The sequence below is a fragment of the Ranitomeya variabilis genome, chromosome 2 (genome assembly GCF_051348905.1).
Source record: "Ranitomeya variabilis isolate aRanVar5 chromosome 2, aRanVar5.hap1, whole genome shotgun sequence".
NCBI classification, from domain to species: domain Eukaryota; kingdom Metazoa; phylum Chordata; class Amphibia; order Anura; family Dendrobatidae; genus Ranitomeya; species Ranitomeya variabilis.
In genome coordinates this window covers 172,363,886-172,387,247 of record NC_135233.1, presented here as the reverse complement: position 1 = coordinate 172,387,247, position 23,362 = coordinate 172,363,886, and the positions used below count along the sequence as shown (strand labels likewise).

Here is a 23,362-nt window from a genome sequence, read left to right as displayed (position 1 = left end):
TCAACAGGATTGTGCACAGTAAACTACAGGCAGTGTTAGGTCGGGGGGAGGCAGCTTACTGAGGGATCAGTGACCTGTCAGAAGCCATACAGATAAATACCTATTCAGAGCACCATATGAACATGAAAATTGTGAAATTTCAAAAAATGTGTCAAGTTTTCAGTATTTTCATGAATAAACAAATTATATGGACTTAAATTTACCACTAACATGAAGTAAAATAGGTCTTGAAAAAAAAATCTCAATCACTGAGGTATGTTGAAGCATTCAAAAGTTATTACCACATAAAGTGACACTGGTCTGAATTGAAAATTTGGCCTAGTCAGGAAGGTGAAACTAAGCTTTGTAGTGAAGGAGGTTAAATGGGTTGTCTTATATGGTCAATTTAGTGACAGCAAAGTTCGTGTTAAAACACTTTGCAGTTTATTTAAAATCTCTCAAGGATTTAAAATTTCAATAGGTCGTTGCCTAGCTTACCGGTCACCTCTATAGTCTTATATATCGTAAGCTGGCTGTAGGACCTCAAGTAATGCTTTAGTACATAAAACTAAAAAGGAGCTACTCGGCCTTGACAGGTTGATTGTGAGCAGCTGAAGAGTTAGGAGAGATGGCTGCTCACCACATTTCCAGCCTTGGGTGTGGTTCACTTTGCAAAATGAGACCAGTTTGTCTTACAAGTCTGTGTGTATGGGGTTGTGCAGATCTCCTGGATTGAGTGCCTTTGCTAAAGAACTAAGAAGCTGGACTCTAAGCCAAGCAGGCAAACCAGCACTATTGTACGGGCTTCTTACTTTGTGCCGGGCATCAGCCGTTTTTACATTTTCCTGTGATGTGGTTTAAAAGGACTGCAATAAGCCAGCCGGACTTCTTATAAAAACAGTTCCTGTGATACCTCAGATCGCTCACAAGTATGAAGCATTGCTACAATTTGATGGAGAATGCGGGCAGCCTTCCCATGGAACAAGTGTGACTGCTACAGAAGTACTGCACGTCGTGAGTGAAGGTAACTATAAGCCAGAAAGCAACGTCACAGCATGGAGGATCTGATTAAACACCTAGAGCAAACCCAACAGCAGCAACAGCTGGCACAGCAGGAAACAAGTAAGCTGCTTATACAACAACTGCAGTAGCAGCAACAACAATAGCTGGCACAACAGGAGTCAAATAACCTGTTAATGCAAAACCTTCAGCAACAGCAGAAGCAGATTGAATTTCTCACAGAGTCGGTCTCAGGGGATATAATTTGCTGGACGGCCTATGACGGCCCAGGTCATAGAGCTGCTCATTATCCCCTGACCACAGAGAAAATGGACTGTAGCCTGGAATGTTGATGTTCATTCTACACATATCTGGTTTGCAGTGCGGACTGTCCTGTAAATGTGAATTGTCTGCAAATGACTGGACTACTAAACTCCGGAAGTTTAGTGACCCTCATGAGAGCCACACTCATTCTCCAGTTGATCCCTGGGAATTAGTCCGCTGCATTCACGGTGATGTGAAAGACTATCTGGTAGCCAGAGAGGTCACCGAGATGGACCGAGGTACTGAGTCCTATGAGATCAACGTCGTCCAGGATTTATTGCACCCAATTATCATAGGCTGGGATTTCGTATTGTTTTGGGACTTGTGGCTGGGGATGGAGACCTCGATTGCTCGGGTAAGAGATAGGTTGGCCCTTAAGAAGTCTCACCAACCCCAGAGCCTGACGGGTTTCCCTTCTGTGCAATGGTGGCAGATGAGGAGGTGGTATCCCCGAAGGCGGACATTGCTCAGATATAAGTGACAATAGAAAGTTTTTTTTCTCCGCCCAACAGAGACCCAGATCTAAAAGAAGAGTACAATTTAACGGTTATAAATGGCATATGACAGGAGCCGGGGGAGACACCAGATTTACTTATTTTATGATGAGTGGGGACTTATTGTATCGGGTTACTAAGGTCTGAGAGGAAATAGTGCAGCAACTATTTGTAAAAGGACCCTACAGACGGAGGGTGTTGGACAGGGCCAATTTACATGTCTTGGTTGGCCATCTGGGTGTCAGCAAAACCCAATAATGGCTGAGTTTCTATTGGTAAAAGGTATTTCAAGTCTTGTCCCACCTGCAAGTTAATCACTCCCACCTCTCACTTTCAAAATCCCCTAGTGCTGTTACCCACCATGGCATAGCAAGAAAGGGGCCTCCCTGGAAACTCCATGCTTGCTGGTTAAGCCAGAAGGGGACAATAGCCTAGACACTGTCAAAAGGCCCGAAAATTGAAATCTTGAGAACTGCTGCCGCAAACTCGGGACCTGTTCTCAGATTCTTTTACCTGTTCTCCAAGGTAGTAAACTGCATGCTAAATCTCAGAGTAATTGATGAATCTAAGAGCAGGTTGTTTAACATGATTGTCCTTGATCCATAACCCGATGGAGAATGGAGATTCTGTAATGATTATCAGAAGCAGAACGAAGTCTCCAAGTTTGACGCATATCCAATGTCGCGTGTCGATGAGCTGACAGAGGTTTGGGCCGGCAAGGTACATAATATCTCTTTGTTAGATCCAAGGTGGTTAACAAATCCTCATGTCAAAAGAAGGCAAAGAGAAGACTGTTTTCTCTATGCCCGACATTTGATTCCAATATATACGGATGCTGGACAGACTGCAGAGAGCTTCGGCCACCTTCCAGAGGGCCATTTTCTCGCACTCCATAAGAATTACGCTGTAATATAGCAGGACGATATAGTAATCTTCAGCCCAGATTGGTGAACTAACCTGGGAAAAGTCTAGGCAGTGTTTGTTGCTCTCAAGAAGTTGGAGTTCACTATAAATCCCCCCAAAATATTTAATGTTGAAAGAGGAGGCCAAATGCCTTGGATACGTAGTATGTAGAGGTGAAATCAAATCCCATGTCAATCAAGTGGACGCAATCCAGAGCTGGCTGAAACCACTCTCATAACAGCAAGTTAGGGCATTTCTGAGGGAATCGTAGGGTACTACAGGAGGTTCATTCCGAACTTTGCCAGGGTGGCCGCACCCTGACTGATCTTCTGACGGGAACATAATCAGTCATGGCCAAATAGACATCGGAGGCAGAGACGGACATTCAAGAACTGAAAGTAGTTCTGTGTAAGCAGCCGGTCTTGATTGCCCCTGACTTTAAGAAGGAATTTGTACTCCGAAGGGATGCCTCATAAGTCGGATTAGAAGCAGTTCTTTCTCAGGAGATACATGGAAAGGAATATCCTGTTCTCTACCTGAATAGGAAATTGTCGGCATGTGAGAAAAATTATTCCAATGTAGAAAAGGAATGCTTGGCCAAAAAGTGGGTGGTGGACATATTGCGATACTATATCCTAGGGTGAAAATGTAAATTAGTGTCAGACCATGCGCCACTCAGGTAGGATGAGGGAGAAAAATGCTCATGCTACCCACCGCTGGTTTCTAGCCTTGCATTACTTCCTCTTCCATATGTAACATAGAAGTTACATGATAATGCCTATGCTGTCTTGAGAATCCCACGTCTAGTGGTAGAATGTGCCAAGTCCACGGCTTTAGGCAGAGCAGGGAGGAATGTAAGGTGGCTGCAGGAAACCAAGTGGATGGGAGATAAACCTTGAGCAATGCTTTAGTACATATAAGACTAAAAGAGGCTAATCTGCCATGACAGGTTGACTGAGAGCACCTCAAGAATTGGGAGAGATGGTTGCTCACTATATCTCCACCCTTGGGTTTGGTTCACTTTGTAAAATGAGACCTGTGTCTCACACATGTGTATGGAGGTGTGCAGATCTCTTGGATTGAATGTCTTTGTTAAAGGACTATGAATCTGGACTCTAAGCCACGCGGGCAAACCAGCACTACTGTATGGATTTGTTGCCCTAATGTTTTTCTTTGTGCAGGGCAATGGCTGTATTTAAGTTTTCCTGTGATGTGGTTTATGAAGACTGAAATAAACCAGCTTGAATTTAAATAGAAATGGTTCCTGTGATACTCACTTGGGAGCGATCTGAGGTAGCACTGTTATACTATGCAGTCTAAAGTTGGCCAGTTTCCTAGGTAAGGAACGTGAACTTCAAGATCTTTACTTTACAGTTTGTAAGCACTGCTATGAAGCAGACATGATATCTCACTCCAACTAAATTCGGCCCACCTGCCCTTCTCTGATACTGCGGAATTAAAGCTTCCTCAGTATGCAGTGTGGGATGGATAGTGTGGAGTTTGAGCTCCCAGCAAGCTGGAGGCCAAAAGGCAGAGAAGTGGTGCACTTCTTTAGAAACAAAGGTAGAGAAAAGCCTTTTAAAGGGATAACCCTTTTGTGCTTTCATACTTAAGTTGCATTTGGTTACTTGTTTCATACCTGCACAACTAAAAGAAAGTTGTGTACCAGTTTGGAGTCCATGGCTGGCATCAAAAATGCTGTACGCAACACTTTTTGATCCAGCTCTAGGACAAATTTCAAATTGCTGAGTGTAATTCCAAATAAAACTAGTCAGTGCTACAATCCTTTTTCCTCTGGAGTTTCTATACCATACACAAAGTAAAAGTAAAAACACTTAATAGCCGGTTAAATAGAAGGAAGGTTTTATCCAAGAAATTCTGAATGCATAAAAACATTCAACTAAGTTTACTGTATAGAAGCATATTATCGATTCAGCTGGATTGACATTTAAAAAAAGAATTTACTAAACCTTTTCTTCAGCTTCTCGCTTCGTCCGCTCCTCCTCTTGATACCTCCGTTCTTCTTCTTGTCGTAAGCGTTCTTCAGCTTCCCGTTTGCGAATTTCCTCCAATTGTTGTTGCCGCCTATTTTCTTCATCCTGTAACTGAATGACAATTTTCTTTAATGAGGCTTTAATACATTTTATTATGTTCTGTTTAGCAAAAGTAATTGTTACATTAAAGGGATTGTCCACCTTTGAGGACAATATATGTTTTGTTACTTAAATGCATATAAACGTGGCTAAAAATAATTTTTGCAATTGGGTTTTATTAAAAATATTGCACCATTTGCCACTGCTGAATTACACTGTCTATTGGTGGCTGCACAATGAGTTACCAGGGTTGGCCACATTATCTTTATTTTTAAAGATGTGTTGAGGACATGATTTTGTGGCACTTACTATTATATAGGTATGACAGGTTCTCCTCCTGCTCTTGTTAATGCAGCTTTCCTCACTGACTGCTCAGATCTTATTCAATCAATATATATTTCACTGAAGAAAACTTACCCATGTTAAAGTGCGTGTGCAGTTAAATGCTATCTGGGGACCGGCCCGACACGCATTTAACTATGTCAAAAGGGCCATTTATGAATTAAGTATGGGATATGGGATTTCCTCTCCACGACCATCATTGAAACATCTCCCTGGTACCGGGATGAATATCAATGTACACTTATGAATATTAATGCACACTTATTTTTGGTATGTGACTGATTTGTAACATTAGTGTCATTTATGGGTTACAATGTACTCAATATACAGTGCCTTGCGAAAGTATTCGGCTCCTTGAAACATTTCAACCTTTTCCCACATATCATGCTTCCAACATAGATACCAAATGTAAATTTTTGGTGAAGAATCAACAAGTGGAACACAATTGTGAAGTTTATTTATTTATTGCGCCACCTTTTGCTGCGATTACAGCTGCAAGTCGCTTGGGGTATGTCTCTATCAGTTTTGTACATCTAGAGACTGAAATTCTTGCCCATTCTTCCTTGGAAAACCGCTCGAGCTCAGTGAGGTTTGATGGAGATCGTTTGTGAACCGCAGTTTTCAGCTCTTTCCACAGATTATTGATTGGATTGAGGTCTGGACTAGTGATGAGCGAATATACTCGTTACTCGAGATTTCCCAAGTACGCTCGGGTATCCTCCGAGTATTTTTTAGTGCTCAGAAATTTAGTTTTTATTGCCGCAGCTGAATGAATTACATCTCTTAGCCAGCATAAGTACATGTGGGGATTCCCTAGCAACCATGTACTTATGCTGGCTAACAGATGTAAATCATTCAGCTGCGGCAATGAAAACTAAATTTCCGAGCACTAAAAAATACTCGGAGGACACCCAAGCGTGCTCGGGAAATCTCAAGTAACGAGTATATTCGCTCATCACTAGTCTGCACTTTGACTTGGCCATTCTAACACCTGGATACGTTTATTTGTGAACCATTCCATTGTAGATTTTGCTTTATGTTTGGGATCATTGTCTTGTTGGAAGACATCTCCGTCCCAGTCTCAGGTCTTTTGCAGAATCCAACAGGTTTTCAAAAATGGTCCTGTATTTTGCTCCATCCATCTTCCCATCAATTTTAACCATCTTCCCTGTCCCTGCTGAAGAAAAGCAGGCACAAACCATGATGCTGCCACCACCATGTTTGACAGTGGGGATGATGTGTTAGGGTGATGAGCTGTGTTGCCTTTACACCAAACATATCATTTGGCATTGTTTCCAAAAAGTTTGATTTTGGTTTCATCTGACCAGAGCACCTTCTTCCACATGTTTCGTGTCTCCCCCAGGTGGCTTGTTGCAAACTTTAAACAACACTTTTTATGGATATCTTTGAGAAATGGCTTTCTTCTTGCCACTCTTCCATAAGGGCCAGATTTGTGCAGTGTACGACTGATTGTTGTCCCATGGACAGACTGTCCCACCTCAGCTGTAGATCTCTGCAGTTCATCCAGAGTGATCATGGGCCTCTTGGCTGCATCTCTGATCAGTCTTCTCCTTGTTTGAGATGAAAGTTTAGAGGGACATCCGGGTCTTGGTAGATGAGCAGTGGTACGATACTCCTTCCATTTCAATATGATCACTTGCATAGTGCTCCTTGGGATGTTTAAAGTTTTGGAAATCATTTTGTATCCAAGTCTGGCTTTAAACTTCTCCACAACAGTATCATGGACCTGCCTGTTGTGTTTCTTGGTCTTCATGATGCTCTCTGTGCTTCAAACAGAACCCTGAAACTATCACAGAGCAGGTGCATTTATACAGAGGCTTGATTACACACAGGTGGATTATATTTATCATCATTAGGCATTTAGGACAACATTGGATCATTCAGAGATCCACAATGAACTTCGGGAGTGAGCTTGCTGCACTGAAAGTAAAGGGGCCGAATAATATTGCACGCCACACTTTTTTTTTGAATTTCCACAAAATTTTAAATAACCAATAAATTTCGTTCAACTTCACAATTGTGTTCCACTTGTTGTTGATTCTTCACCACAAATTATACTTTCGCCAAGCGCTGTATGCATCTGTTCACATTTTGAAATTATATACTGTATATATTTACGTTATGATGCATTCTCTGATCTTACCATTAAGGAGATTGCCATTTGCTGTCACTATCTGGCACCTTAACACTTGTGTAAAGTGCTTGTCACTTTACTGTCATATCAGTTAGTTTAATTTTCACTTCACAGAAAATGGTGGACTCCATGGGACTTCTTAAAGATGGCTGTCGGTTGTGTGGGTACTCTATGACCCGAAGGCTGGTCCGTCCCATTCGACCTGCCACTTGATAAAGCGCAAGTCAGTAGCGTCATCAGAAGAATTTTCCTGGACATGCACACATCCAGAGACCGATCATGTGACGGGTACTTTTGGTGCGGGCCGCAAAACCCACGCGCTGACACACCGGAGACCAATTACCCCACACATTAAATAGCAGACATGACAATAGCAACGGACCCCTTTGAGAAAGCGAATGTGAAACGTGCGTCGGGCGCTATTTAGGGAACATTGAACTACACCACTTCCACTTTAACATGAGTAAGTTTTCTTCAGTGAAATATATACTGATTGAATAAGTACGGTATATAGAAGTATATGGGCTGTACTTGTATGAGTCACCTATCCATAATGCTTTTGCAGGTATAGGAATATTACTAAGATATGGATGCATCTTATATACATTTTTTTCACTTCTTTGGAGGTACTTCTCCATAGATGCACCATTCCATTCCATTGTAACAGGGACTATACATTTGCTACGATTTCTGTAAATTTTGGTATCCCAATATTTCTGACTGTTCCCTAGGTGACATTTGATGTTTCCTTCTTGACGTACACCTCCTATTTTTTATGATTCGCTGTGATTAATAAAATTTACTCTAATATTCATGAAGAGAGCACTCCATTTTTGTTGTAGTCGTACAGGATACTAGAGTTTCTTCCTATATTGTCCAATTTATATAGTCTGATAGGTCAAAGAAAATTGCATCATGTGAAAATATCCTATCTGTGCAGTGTTTCTGGAATTTTTGTAATACAAAACCTGATAATTAGAATCAGGTAATTTTTTTTTTTTTATTATTAAACTATCAGCATGCAGACGAGTCAAATCTAGCAAGACAAAAACGCAGAAAAAAATGCACAAAAAACGAAGCAAAAAACTTAAGAAAAAACAAGCAAAACATGCTTTTTTCCTGCAGCTTCTTTACTGCCAAGAGAGCAGGTTTTCCTGCAGAAAGAAAATGCTGAAAAAAAACATACCCTAACAGTTCTATTTTTTTAATGAAGGACAAACATCATCAATTTAGAATATACATACGTTAGGTGTGTCAGCTTTCAGAAGGTGGTTAATAAGTCAGATGCACTACTTAGTGAACGCAGTAAAAATGAAATACTGTTCCGCATTTATTTTTTATCCCTTCAAATAAAACATGTATTTGAGTGCTTATAAAGGTGTCTGTGGAATAATTTGAGGGTCTCTGAATAGGGCAACCAAAAATAGGTTTAAAACTTTTTTTTTTCCTTTTGTAAAAACAGTAATACAAAAGAAAAAATCTAAAATATAAACTTTGTATTGTCACATAAGTAAAACTAAAAAATTATGACTCAGAAAATAGCAACACAAAAACAAATTACTTTTTGTTAACAAGTGTATTAATTGTACATGAAATCATATAAATTTGGTGTCGCCATATTATTACAGTTCCACAAAATTACAAAATTCAGTCAAGAGGGGAGCCATCATTAGAAAATGACTTCTGTTTAGATCATGTTTTGCCTTGCATGCATTTAAAATAAATAATTTACAAGGTTTTTTTTTCATATTCAATCTTTATAAAAAAAAATAAAATGAGCAATCTTGCAAGTTTCACAGTGGCCACTGAAAAAGGTTTTTTTTTGTTTGTTTTTTTACTCATGGGGCGATTCAATAAAGACAGGCAATGCTCTTGCCGGTCTTTATGAGGAGGTGTTTTGGTGTGGACGCTCCCAGTGCCATAAGAGGCTCACAACTTTTAATTAATTAGATGAGGCATGTAGTTTCATGTGCCGCTATGCTTGCCTCTCCAAACAATCTTACTCCAGTCCATGCTGGAGTAAGATTTGAGGCATAGAGAACCAGATAGTCATGAATTTGATGAGTGGGGGTCGCCACGTTCCACACTGATCCACTCATCCCTCTTTGTTGGAGCTGGGGCGATAATGGCGTGAAAATGTCAGAAATCACATTTTTTGCTCATCCTCGAGTTGCGCAAAAAGCTGCATCTTTTCAGTGTTTTTTATTTTGCCAGAAATCTGTCAAAAATCTTTGATGAATCGCCCCCATACTTCATTTCAAGATGAATTTTAAGAAAGGCTTCTTATTATGGCATTAATCATCTGGGTTAACTATTTTTATATTTTGTTTGATCATACCCTTCCAGACATGGCAATTCCAAATATGTTTATTTTTTTTCTATATTGTTAGCAGAGGAAAAGAGTGTTTCCAATTTTTTAAAAAACTTTTTTTTATACATTATTTTGTACCTGCGATCCTCTGGTTGCCTTTTCCATACCCTGAAAAACCACAGTATAGCATTATATAGACAAAATTATATTTTCCTGGCTGGGCTTCACAGCAGGACAAATATATCATTTGTGGGGGCTTTTAGCAGGCCTCCAATTGCCAAGACAACACATGACAAGTTAGCAATTTAAATTCACAACCAGTGCTAAAAGTATGGTGGTAATTCAGCTCCTAAGTCAGTTCCATACACGAGGATCCGGAAGATGACGTACTATTACGTAACATGTCAATAAGAGGTTAAAAAATGTCGAATAGCAACATGCCAGTAGCTTACTCACATACAGTATTCTAATTTACTGACTGAGATAATGACTTTTGGGTTTTCATTGGCTGTAAGCCATAATCATCAACATTAACAGAAATTAACACTTGAAATAGATCACTCTGTTTGTAATGACTCTATATAATATATTAATTTCACTTTTTGCATTGAAGAACTGAAAAATTCACTGTTCGATGATATTCTAATTTTGTGAGAAGCACCTGTATGTGGATTCTAGCTGTCATAGTAATATAGCATATAAGACAACGTTTTATTGGAAGTTCCCATTGGTTTGTCTCCAAATAACATGACCCACAACCAAGTTTACTTTTTATTAATTGGCCAAAGATATGAATTTGCCCCCCCAAAAAATTTCAAGGAGTCAAGATATAGCCAAAATGTCTCTCCTGTCCTTAAGGCCATGTTCACACGCTGCGGGTTCCTCTGCGGGTTAATCCCGCAGCGGAATTGAAAATCTGCAGGGCAAAACCGCTGTGGTTATCCCTGCAGATTTATCGCGGCTTGTTCCGCGGTTTCCGCTGCGGGATTACTGCTGTACTATTGATGCTGCATATGCAGCAATATGCAGCATCAATAGTAATGTAAAAAATAATAAAAATTGGCTATACTCACCCTCTGACGTCGCGATCTCCCCGGCGCTGCAAGCGGCTGTGCCGACAAGGACCTTCGTGACGTCACGGTCATGTGACCGCGGCGTCATCACGGTCATGTGACCGCGACGTCACCACAGGTCCTGTTCGGCACAGCAACTGAGACCGGACGGCCGCGGGCAGCGCTGATAGGTGAGTATAGCTTCATTTTTTATTTTAATTCTTTTTTTTACACTATTTTATGGTTCCCAGGGCCTGGAGGAGAGTCTCCTCTCCTCCACCCCGGGTACCACCCGCACATTATCCGCTTACTTCCCGCAACGTGGGCACAGCCCATGCGGGAAGTAAGCGGTTCAATGCATTTCTATGGGTGCAGAATCGCAGCGATTCTGCACAAAGAAGTGACATGCTGCGGGTTGTAAACCGCTGCGTTTCTGCGCGGTTTTTCCCGCAGCATGTGCACTGCGGTTTGCGGTTTCCATAGGGTTTACATGTTAATGTAAACGCTATGGAAACTGCTGCGGACCCGCAGCATCAAAATCGCCGCGGTTCCGCGGTAAAAACCGCAGCGTGTGAACATGGCCTAAGAGTTAGCGGATGTTAAAATCCTTAGAGACTTATTTCAGAAAGGCAAGAATAATACAAGGGTTTTACATGTCAATATACGGAATGTGGACGTGTCCGTGTGTCTGTGCCCAATGAGTCATCCACGGCTGAACAGTAACTTAGGTATTGATAGTTACTAACACTAGCAGCTAAATGCGTGGCCTTAACCATACCTAAGGAGAGGAGCTCTCTCTGATGGTGAGTTAAGGTATAAGCCTTTTTTGAACATTAGCCTGTGAGGCAACATTGTGAGGCAACACTGTGAGGCAATATTGTAAAGACGGATCAAATTGAGCGTGCTGCTGCACATAGAGAAGCGAATCGCATACGGATGCGTAACCTGCGTCTTAATGAAACAGAAGACGAACGAAATTGGCGAAGAACTGCTGATGCAGCCGGACAGAGGGCGGCCAGAGCAAGAGAAACTAATTAAGTAACTGAATCACATAAAGCATCTAATGCTGCACGACGATGAGCAACACGCAAAGCACAAAGTAATACACATTTCACAAAAAAAGAGAAAAAGATATATTATGTGTCCAAAATGCAAGAGCCACTCGACAACGATAAGTTACATTTGCCGCTAGAGGACTTCTCAATCAAATTGATGAGACACGTATTGAAGAGCACTATGCTGGCGAACTGACATTCCCTTCCTGCTGCAAGAGAGGGCGGATCCAATTACGTCCCATTCGTATGGATGATCAATTAGTCAAGCTGATGAATGGCGAGCATCAGCACTCCAATAACTATGGCTAATATAAGGCAATACAATAGCTCGCTTGCTTTGGCATCAATAGGAGCACAAGTGTAGCGCCACCTCCTGGGCATGGTCCATACAGTTTTCGAATTCATGGACAAATTTACCACAGAACTGAACCATTGCATCCCGCTGTGGATAGTACTCCCAAGTTTGCCCAGATTTAAATCTTGGACAGTGAAGAAGCATTAAGTACAAGAAGTCAAGCATATAAAAAGTGCCTCCCAGCATTGCTATCATCACTGGAGAGAAAATGAAAGCAAATAACCGACTTGCAAGAGCCTTCACAATGATGAGGGAATTTGAAATAGAGGAAGAGAGGAATGCTAAAATGGAAAAATTGCAATCCACTCGAAATAACAATTTCAATTATAAATGACTACAATGATGACCAGAGGCGCTACAGTGCACCAAGGTGCAATGAAGCTATAATTTACAGTGGAACACAATTGTGAAGTTGAACGAAATTTATTAGTTATTTTAAATTTTTGTGGAAATTCAAAAACTGAAAAATGGGGCGTGCAATATTATTCGGCCCCTTTAACTTAATACTTTGTTGCGCCACCTTTTGCTGTGATTACAGCTGCAAGTCGCTTGGGGTATGTCTCTATCAGTTTTGTACATCGTGAGACTAAAATTCTTGCCCATTCTTCCTTGGCAAACAACTCAAGCTCAGTGAGGTTTGATGGAGATCGTTTGTGAACAGCAGTTTTCAGCTCTTTCCACAGATTCTCAATTTTGATTGATTGAGGTCTGGACTTTGACTTGGCCATTCATTCTAACACCAGGATACGTTTTATTTGTGAACCATTCCAATGTAGATTTTGCTTTATGTTTGGGATCATTGTCTTGTTGGAAGACAAATCTCCGTCCCAGTCTCAGGTCTTTTGCAGACTCCAACAGGTTTTCTTCAAGAATGGTCCTGTATTTGGCTCCATCCATTTTCCCATCAATTTTAACCATCTTCCTTGTCCCTGCTGAAGAAAAGCAGGCCCAAACCATGATGCTGCCACCACCATGTTTGACAGTGGGGATTCAGGATGATGAGCGGTGTTGCCTTTACACCACACATATCATTTGGCATTGCTGCCAAAAAGTTCGATTTTGGTTTCATCTGACCAGAGCACCTTCTTCCACACGTTTGGTATGTCTCCCAGGTGCCTTGTTGCAAACTTTAAACAACACTTTTTATGGATATCTTTGAGAAATTGCTTTCTTCTTGCCACTCTTCCATAAAGGCCAGATTTGTGCAGTGTACGACTGATTGTTGTCCCATGGACAGACTGTCCCACCTCAGCTGTAGATCTCTGCAGTTCATCCAGAGTGATCATGGGCCTCTTGGCCTCATTATAACAATAATCTCACCATCTCTATCTATTGCCATCCCTATTTACTGCCATTACTTCATTCTGGTATTGACATTTATAATTGAGTTGCGATACCAGGAGCCATTTCTGTGGCCCTTTCCATTATTAGTTTTTGCTCCAGATTTAGTTTAATGGAATGTAGTATGGTGTCTTTACACTTAGCGGCGGAGAGTCTTCCTTTATTGCACGTAGTGCGCTTGCGCACCTTAGATTGCAATCGGCGACCTTGATCATGCGCCGTGCATCTCCGGGTGGTTTGTTCCTTAACCACCGTGCGCATGCGCGGTCACGTCATCCTAGCGCGTGCGCAGATTGAATAATGAACATGGCGCCGTCCACAGCATATGGCGCTCAGGAACTCCAGGACGCTACTTAATATAGATATCCCGGTATGTTATGCATTATTGTTATGTTTATTAATGATCTGTTTTAGGTGTGGGGGAGGGACTCACTTACAGTTATAGACACATACATATTGAATCAGTCCGTATCTTTGGACCTGTGAACCATTACACCTGGTGTTACTCTGGAAATAGCTGGGGGTTGGTCTTTTCACTGGCTGGCGGTTACTGGCCAGTGTTAGTTTATCCATTGATATAAAGACTGCCCCTTCCCTTGGATCTTCAGGTCTGCTTACATCACGGCACCTGCATCTTTGTATCAATGGTTCTCGCCTGGACTGCCTCCTGATGAACCGTAGTTCGGGGAAACGCGTCGAGGCGACTGTTGAGAAACTGGGAAGCTAAGTGTTCTTATTTGGGAACTTAACCCCCCCTTTTTTTCTTGCCATCTGCAATAGCTTCCTGCCAATATCAGACTGTAAACTATAGGTTTGTTGGCTACTGTGAATCATCTATCGTTTGTAGCTAACAACTGAAAGCCATTTTGTTAGATGGCTAAAAAACTGCATTGAGTTTGCTATTGAGGCCACTACTACTTTTTATCTTGCTTGTGGCTAAGATAGGCTGCGGTTGCGCAGTTCTGGTCTATATCTATTTCTTGAACCATTTTTGTATTATCATTCCCCTGGATATTATTGTCCTATATTTATCAAACTGTTTTTATTGTATACTTATATGTTTCTTATTCAAAATCTAGTGGGCATGTTATTGAGAGCGTACATGGTTATGCATTTGAACAATGCTCGCTCGTGACGTCCATATGACTATAGCTGGATAATTGGACAATACTGGGGCTATACTCTGTGCACCTATTTATAGCTGTTGTTCTTCACACGATACTTCATTTCTTTTTATAGCTCATTGTTTTCCCACCTTTAGTGTTATAGGTGGTTAATAGGGTGAGCAGTGGATAGCCGCCGTCGAGTGGGGGCGCCAGAATCGAGTCTATCAGGGTGCCAACCTCCACTGTCAGGCAGGGTGAGCAGTGAAGTATAGGGACAGTATGAGGATAGGTGCACTTCTGTGATCCTGTTTTGTTTTTTGTCACTGGGATTTTTTGAATTTTTAGAGATATTTAATAAAAGCACTTTAAGGGATTATATGTTTACACACTTTAGATTTCTTCCCAAAAAATTGGACATTGTTACTACCTCAGCCTCTTGGCTGCATCTCTGATCAGTCTTCATAGTGTTGGAGATGAAAGATTAGAGGGACGGCCGGGTCTTGGTAGATTTGCAGTAGTATGATACTCCTTCCATTTCAATAAGATCGCTTGCACAGTGCTCCTTGGGATGTTTAAAGTTTTGGAAATAATTTGTATCCAAATCCAGCTTTAAACTTCTCCACAACAGTATCATGGACCTGCCTGTTGTGTTCCTTGGTCTTCGTGATGCTCTCTGTGCTTCAAACAGAACCCTGAGACTATCGCAGAGCAGGTGCCTTTATACGGAGACTTGATCACACACAGGTGGATTATATTTATCATCAATAAGCATTTAGGACAACATTGGATCATGCAGAGATCCACAATGAACTTCTGGAGTGAGTTTGCTGTACTGAAAGTAAAGGGGCCGAATAATATTGCACGCCCCACTTTTCAGTTTTTAAATTTCCACAAAAATGTAAAATAACCAATAAATTTCGTCCAACTTCACAATTGTGTTCCACTTGTTGATTCTTCACCAAAAATTTACATTAGGTATCTTTATGTTTAAAGCATGATATGTGGGAAAAGTTTTAAAAGTTACAGGGAGCCAAATACTTTCACAAGGCACTGTATCAAAATGCAATGAGTGAACCCCCACTTAATAAAACATCAGAGTTCACCTCAAAAGTGAAAACCAAACTGTTCAAATCAGCTTTCTTCACAGAAAGTGTGACGCAATGACATATCCACTTCTATTCCCATATGGGGACAGTGGATGGACAATAAATTTGACAACTCCAATTGCCCGAAGTGTGCAACATCAAGGAATTGGTGACATTCATCTACCATCCATACCAGTGGATCAAGATCAACAAGAAAAAATCACCCTGTTGCAGTACTATGCATACAGGCTTGCCATTCGTGACTAGTTCAATCCCCTTTTAAATGCTGGGAAGTTGACGCAACAATTTATCGTTGACAGTTACGTCAAAATTGAATCCGACAGGATCGAATATATAAAACAAAATCAAAGGAATTACAACAAATGAGACCAGTGTGTCAAAAATTAAGTCAACCTCACTTTAAGCAAAGGAGCTTAGGGAGTCATCTGTCGTTATTTGGGACGAAGTAACAATGACTGCCTGTTTTAATATGAATGCTGTGGATAATTTGTTCCAAGACATATGTGGATAAAAAAAGACCATTTGGTGGAAAAGTTTTCATAAAGGGTACTAACTTTCGTCAAACCCTACCAATAGTGGAAGGTGGAAAGAGAGCCCAAATTGTACAGTCCACCATAAAATACTCAAAATCCTTGAATCAGTTTTCACGGTTCCAGCTATGACAGAATATGAGAACGTCTCAGGATGAAGTTGATTACAACTCATGGTTACTGAAACTTGGCAATGGAGAGTTGTCAAATGTGTATGGTCTCCCAGAACATACAATTGAAATCCCGAATTCTTTTATTGAAAAGGGTGATTTAACTACAGCTATTTTTGGCGACTCAATTGAGATTATGGATCCAACGGTAGAAGCAACTGTCAATAAAGCAATTCTTACGTCATTGAATGAGGACGTTCACGCCTTAAACAACAAAATTCTTAGTCAAGTTCAAGGTGAACACTCAACATATCGCTCCGTCGACACAATTGCGGAAGAGGAGGGTGTGATTCTCACAGATTACCCTGTAGAGTTTCTTAACTCTTTGAATCCCACTGGGATGCCTCCTCATGAACTAAACCTGAAACCAGGAGCTGTAATTATGCTCCTGCGTAATCTTAACAGAAAGCGTGGCCTTTGTAATGGCACAAGGCTTTATGTGAAAAGCTTAAAAGCAAACGTTATTCATGTCGTTGCTTTAAATGGAAAGGCAAAGGGTCAGACAGTTCTTATTCCAAGAATTGACCTGATTTCCAAAGATAAAAACATGCCAGTCCTGATGCGACGGCGTCAGTTTCCTGTCATGTTGGCTTTTGCAATGACCATCAATAAATCTCAGGGACAGTCCGTAGATATTATAGGAATTTATTTGCCTCTCCCAGTGTTTTCACCCGGGCAGTTATATGTGGCTTTCTCCAGGGGAAGGAAAAGCCAACAAATAAGAGTCAAAATATTTGAGACACAGAAGCAAGGTAAACTTATTCCTCACGTTGACAAATGGTTTACTGTCAACTGTGTGTACAAATAAATCTTTTATTAAGCTTTTAAACAATTGCAAAAGCCAAAAAATGTTGTACACAAAAGCGGGACTAACTCCTAGCCGTGGTCTATGGACCAAACATTGGGCATGGGCAGGGCCTTGGGGGCAGATCCCAAGTGCGCTCAACCATGTGAAATAGCTTACACTCAGGAACATTGAGAAATAGCGCTATCGGATAGCTCTACCCGTTCATTTCCTTTAGGAATAGGGCTATGGGATAAGCTCTACCAGTTCACTTTCTTCATGAATAGCGCTATCGGATAGCTCTACCAGAACAGTATTAACTAAAGAGCTTTTTCATACACAAGGTAGGAGTGGCAGGAGTACAATGATGCCCTGTGCTGCCCAGCTCTTTAGCACTGACACATTTACCAAGGAGGTTTTAAAAGATCTAAAGAATGACAATATCCCTTCTATCTCAGTACTAAGGAGCAACAATCTCTGCACAATGTGACTTCTAATAATATCATCCTCAAATAATCACAAGATAGGTTACCAACTAATAAAACAATGGTCACACAAGGTACCTCGGAATAAAAGTAATTTTTCATTGATATACAATATTAAAAATCATGAATAAGAAAAAGATGCTAGGTCATAGAAAAGAGGGACAACCATGCCATAGGGTGCCCTGGTGCAAAATAGCTATAAATATAGCAAAGGCCAATATCATGAATGTATAATCCAAGTCCTAGACTGAATGCCAGAAAATAAAAGCAAAGCATGTAAAAATTAAGCTGAATACACTCAAATTAGTATTGCAAAATAAGCAGCAAATTAAAAGAGTGAAGTGAAACAATCCCACAGGACACTGAACCTGCATAAATGTAGGCTGCAATGAAATGCATGTTATACCTTAATCCACAGGAGATCATGTATCATGGATACTTGTAGACTCCATGTTGCTGCTATGCAAAAATTATATGGGCTACACTAATAGCTGTTCAGATACAAATACAATAGTAATAGCTGGGCATACTTTAGCAGATGGTGTGCACGTGGGAAATATCCAGGCGTCACTCTGCCCCGACGCAGGTTTCGCACTGCTTCTTTGGGATCACTGCACCCCTATATGTATTCATTGAGTGGTGTAGTTTGTAAAATGGGGTCACTTAAGGGGGGGTTCTGCTGTTCTGGCACCTTGTGGGCTCTCCCAGTGGGTTATGGCACCTGAAAACCATAACCGCAAAATCTGGCGTTCCTTGCCTTCTGAGTTTTGCATTGTGCCTAAAAAAACATTTTCTCATTACATGTAGGGTATTGTCGCACTCAGGAAAAAATGGACCTCAGTTTGTTGCAAAAAAAAGAAAATCCTATTAGCCCTTAGAAAATTAAAAACTTGGGGCTAAAAACATTTCAGTGGTAAAAATGTAATTTCTTGTTTCTTCACCACTCAATTATATAAAATTCTGTGAGGCACATGTGGTGTCAATATGATCACTGCACCCCTATATGAATTAAACGGGGAGTGTAGTTTGTATAATGGGTCCACATACAGTTCAGCTCAAAAGTTTACATACCCCAGCAGAATTTTTGCTTTCTTGGCCTTTTTTCAGAGAATATGAATTAAAACACCATAACTTTTTCTCCACTCATGGTTAATGGTTGGGTGAAACCATTTATTATCTAATACTGTGTTTTCTCTTTTTAAATCATAATGACAACCCAAAACATCCAAATGGCCCTAATCATAAGTTTACATACCCCATTTCTTAATATTGTGTATTGCCCCCTCTAACATCAATGACAGCTTGAAGTCTTTTGTTGTAGTTATGGACGAGGTTCTTTATTTTCTCAGATGGAAAAGCTGCCCACTCTTCTTGGAAAAAGCCTCCAGTTCCTGTAAATTCCTGGGCTGTCTAGCATTAAATGCATGATTGAGATCTCCCCAGAGTGGCTCAATGATATTGAGGTCAGGAGACAGAGATGGCCACTCCAGAACCTTGACTGTTCTGCTGTTGCCAATGACATGTCGACTTGGCCTTGGGTTTTGGATCGTTGTCATGTTGCAACGTCCAAGTACGTCCCATGCGCAACTTGCGGGCTGATGATTGGAAATTTGCCTACAGTATTTGTCGATAACGTGCTGCATTCATCTTTCCTGCAGCTTTGACCAAGTTTCCTGTGCCTTTGTAGCTCACACATCCCCAAAAGATCAGCTATCCACCTCCGTGCTTTACAGTAGGAATGGTGCTCCTTTCATCATAGGCCTCTCTCCAAATGTAACGTTTATGGTTGTGGCCAAAAAGTTCAATTTTGGTCTCATCACTCCAAATTACCTTGTTCCAAAAGTTTTGAGACTTGTCTCTGTGCTGTTTTGCTTGTTGTAGGAGAGATACTTTATGGCATTAGCGCAGTAAGGGCTTTCTTCTGGCGACTCGACCAGGCAGCCCATTTTACTTCAAAGTGCCTCCTTTTTGTGCATCTTGAAACAACCACACTGATAGTTTTCAGAGAGTCCAGTATTTCAGCTGATGTTATTTGTGGGTTTATTTGTGCAGTCGTGGACAAATTTTTTGTTGGTCTACCTGACCGTGGTTTTGTTTTTACAGAGCCCCTGATTTTCCATTTGTTAATCACAGTTTGAACTATGCTGACTGGCATTAACAAACCCTTGGATATCTTTTTGTATCTTTTTCCTGTTTTATACAGTTCAACTACCTTTTCCCATAGATCCGTTGACAATTCTTTAGCTTTCCCCATGACTCACAATCCAGAAACGTCAGTGGCTGGATGAAAGATGCAAGAGTCTGTCTGGATTCCAGAAACTCACTCAGCTTTTATGCACACATACTGATTACAAGCAAACAGGTCACAGTTGAGGATGTTACCTTTAGTAGCCATTCAAACCCATTTGTGTCAACTTCTGTACATGTTATCAAGCCAAAATCACCAGGGTATGTGAACTGTTGATCAGGGTCATTTGGATGTTTTGGGTTGTCATTATGATTTAAAAAGAGAAAACACAGTAATTTGACAATAATTGGTTCCACCCAACCACTAACCATGAGTGGAGAAAAAATGTTGTTGTCATCATTCATATTCTCTGAAAAAAGGTCAAGAAAGCAAAAATTCTGCTGGGGTATGTAAACTTTTGAACACAACTGTATAGGGGGTTTCTGTTCTGGCACCTAAGGGGCTCTGCTAATGTGACATGCCACCCTCAAACCATTCCAGCAAACTCTGAACTCCAATATGGCGCCTCCCCCCTTCTGAGCTTTGCACTGTGCCTCAAAAGTAGTATTCCTCCACATATGGGGCATAGGCGTTCTCAGGAGAAATTGCACAACAAATTGCATGGTGCAAGTTCTCCTGTTACCCTCATGAAAATGCAAAATTTGGGGCCAATATAACATTTTTGTGGTGAAAATTTTTTTTTATTTTCAAGGCTGAACCTTATAAACTTCTGTGAAGCACTTGGTGGTTCAAGGTGCTCACTACACATCTAAATACATTCCTTTAGTCTCTAAAATGGGATCACTTGTGGGGGGTTTCCACCATTTAGGCACATCAGGGTCTTTCCAAACAGGACATGATGTCCACTAATGAATCCAGGAAATTTTAGGTTATGTGCAGACGATCAGTAACTGCTGCGTGTTGGACGCTGCGTACTTGCGTTGCAGTATAGTGGATAGGATTTCAAGAAATCCCATGTCAACTATGTGTCCAGAGACTACCGAGGGCAACCCGCGGAGATGGACATGCGGCGCGTCTTTCCAGACCACATTTTGCCTATTTATCTTGCCAGGCAAGATTATGGCAAAACTGTAAAGATATTGGGGTATACTTAGGGATGTTCCTGATTTACAAGATATGGTTACCCCTCCCAATGGTCACCTTTAGAAAAGGAAGGTATTCTAGTGACCAAATGGTTCATAGCTGCTATTGAGCACCAGATCTGCTGGTAAGTGGCTTACCAAAAAAATTGATAGCACATGTAGATGTTTGCAACAGCAAATATTGCAATATGGTAAAATCTCCAAAAACCTTTTAAAACGCAACAACTGGGAAGAGTTACAGAATATAAGATTTAACAAACTGCAGTACAAAACAGATTGTATCTTCAATTTCCCATTAAGCTACATTGGAAAAACAAAATAAGAGCAGAGTGTGGAAATCGGCAAGCATGTAAGGAATACTCTACAAGATAGATTCCCCACTATATAGACATTTTTGTATGGCCCATGGAGAGAATATTAATGGGGTCTCCTGTTGTGTTATTGAAGATCATCAGTGAGAACGGGGTTTTGGAATAGGAAAAGATTAAAAAAAGAAGCTCAGAGGACTTTTAGAATGTAATAAGTCAGTCCAAAATGCTTCAAATGAACAATTAAATTATAGCTGCTTTATATGATATGAAATAGCTTGTTGTCTTTACTAAAGCATATTATTTGGAATAACCTGCCATGGAGATAAACATATCACTAGTCATAATATTTTTGCACATCAGGAGGACTGTCTAATCTGAAGATTATTATATAATACTCTATTTGGTTTTAATTAGCCATAATTGTCCGTATTCTTTAACCCTGTGATGTCAGAGTTCTGTTATATGATTGGCATCATGCACCCCTATCTTTTAGAACATTTACTTATTATTGATTGGCCATAATTTAATGATTAGAATCTAGGACATTTAGTTATAATGCATGAATGATTTCATATAAATTCCAGTTTGTTTGGATCTCTTATTCTTACGCACTACTGTATGTTGCTCCTATTTAATATAACACTTAGAGGCTGTGGGTTACTATGAAATTGTAAATATATTATATGCATTAATATATTGGTATCAGGGCCGGGACAAGGGGTAGGCCATGCGCCACCTCCTGCCTACGCGAGGGGAAAGCACTTCAAAAAATGTCTGCGGCCTGCAAGCATCTTCCTCTGGCCGCAGATATTCAGCTGTCGCTCCCTGCCGGCACTTAATTGTATTCACATCTGTCAGATGAGAATATAATTGTGGTGTGCGCCGTAGGCACAGGAGCAATAGAGCTGTAATCTCCTCTGTTTGCCAGGATCTCCAGCAAGAAGCAGGTCACTTCCGGCCTGCGACTTGATGGAGACTGCACAAGCAGGGGGCGCTGGATGGCACGATGGAGTGACGTCAACACACCATCCGGCGTCCACTGCTGCACTTCACAGAAGAGCAGAAGGCAGCCGGGATTAAGGAGACTGTAATTTTATTTTTTACAATTCTTACATTACTGTACGTGGGAAGGGGGGGTAAATTGAGGGGAAAGACTGTGCTGATAGGGGCAGGATAAAATGAAGGGCTGTGCAGGGAGATATAAAATGAGGGGCTTTGAAGATGGGGAAATAAAATAAGGGGCTATGCAGGTGGGGGGGAGGGATAAAATGAAGGGCTGTGCAGATGAGGATATAAAATGAGGGTTGCATCAAACAGTAGCTCAAACACAGAAAATGAATATGTTTTGTGTTTACTGAAACAGTATAAATGGTTAAATACTTGTAAATATTAACATAAATGTCCCTTATATAGAGGGTTGCATTCATTGGCTAAGTGTATTAACACATTAATGTCAAATTTTACAATTCTGACCACTGTCACTTTATGAGGTTATAACTCTAAAAAGCTTCAACAGATCCCACTGATTCTGAGACTTTTTTTGTGTGACATTGTACTTCATGATGATGTTAAAATTTATTTGATATGACTTGTGTTTATTTGTGAAAAAAACTGAAATTTGACGAAAATGTTTAAAATTTAGCAAATTTTCAAACTTTTAATTCTTATGCCCTTAAATCAGAGAAATGTCACACAAAATAGTCAATAAATAGCATTTCCTACATGTCTACTTTACATCAGCACAATTTATGAAATAATTTTTTTATTAGGAAGTTATAAAAAAAAAAAGTTAACCAGCTATTTCTCATTTTTCTAACAAAATTTACAAAACAATTTTTTTAGGGACTACATCACATTTGAAGTTACTTTGAGGGGTCTGCATCATAGAAAATACCCTAAAGTGACACCATTGTAAAATCTTGCACCCCTCAAGCTGCTCAAAACCACATTCAAGAAGTTTACTTTAGACCCAAACACTTATTTTCATAAGGGAAACAAGAAAAAATGGACTCCAAAATTTGCTTTGCAATTTCTCCGGAATATGAAGATTCCTTATTTGTGGGGGAAATCTACTGTTTGGGTCCATGAAAGGGCTCAGAAGGGAAGGAGCGCCATTTGACTTTTTGAATGTAAAATT

The 23,362-nt window shown here is 40.5% G+C and overlaps 1 protein-coding gene across 28 annotated transcripts in view; it reads right to left on the bottom strand.

Moving 5' to 3' along the window:
* AFDN (afadin, adherens junction formation factor) overlaps nt 1-23,362 on the bottom strand; it is a 359,169-nt gene that overhangs the window by 34,823 nt on the left and 300,984 nt on the right. For 24 of the 28 annotated variants that reach the window (XM_077283193.1, XM_077283195.1, XM_077283199.1 and 21 more), the window contains one exon: nt 4,670-4,804. In XM_077283193.1, coding sequence (XP_077139308.1) covers nt 4,670-4,804 — 135 coding nt within the window. The remainder of the gene's footprint in view (nt 1-4,669; nt 4,805-23,362) is intronic. The other 4 variants (XM_077283184.1, XM_077283194.1, XM_077283207.1 and 1 more) reach the window with 1 other exon arrangement.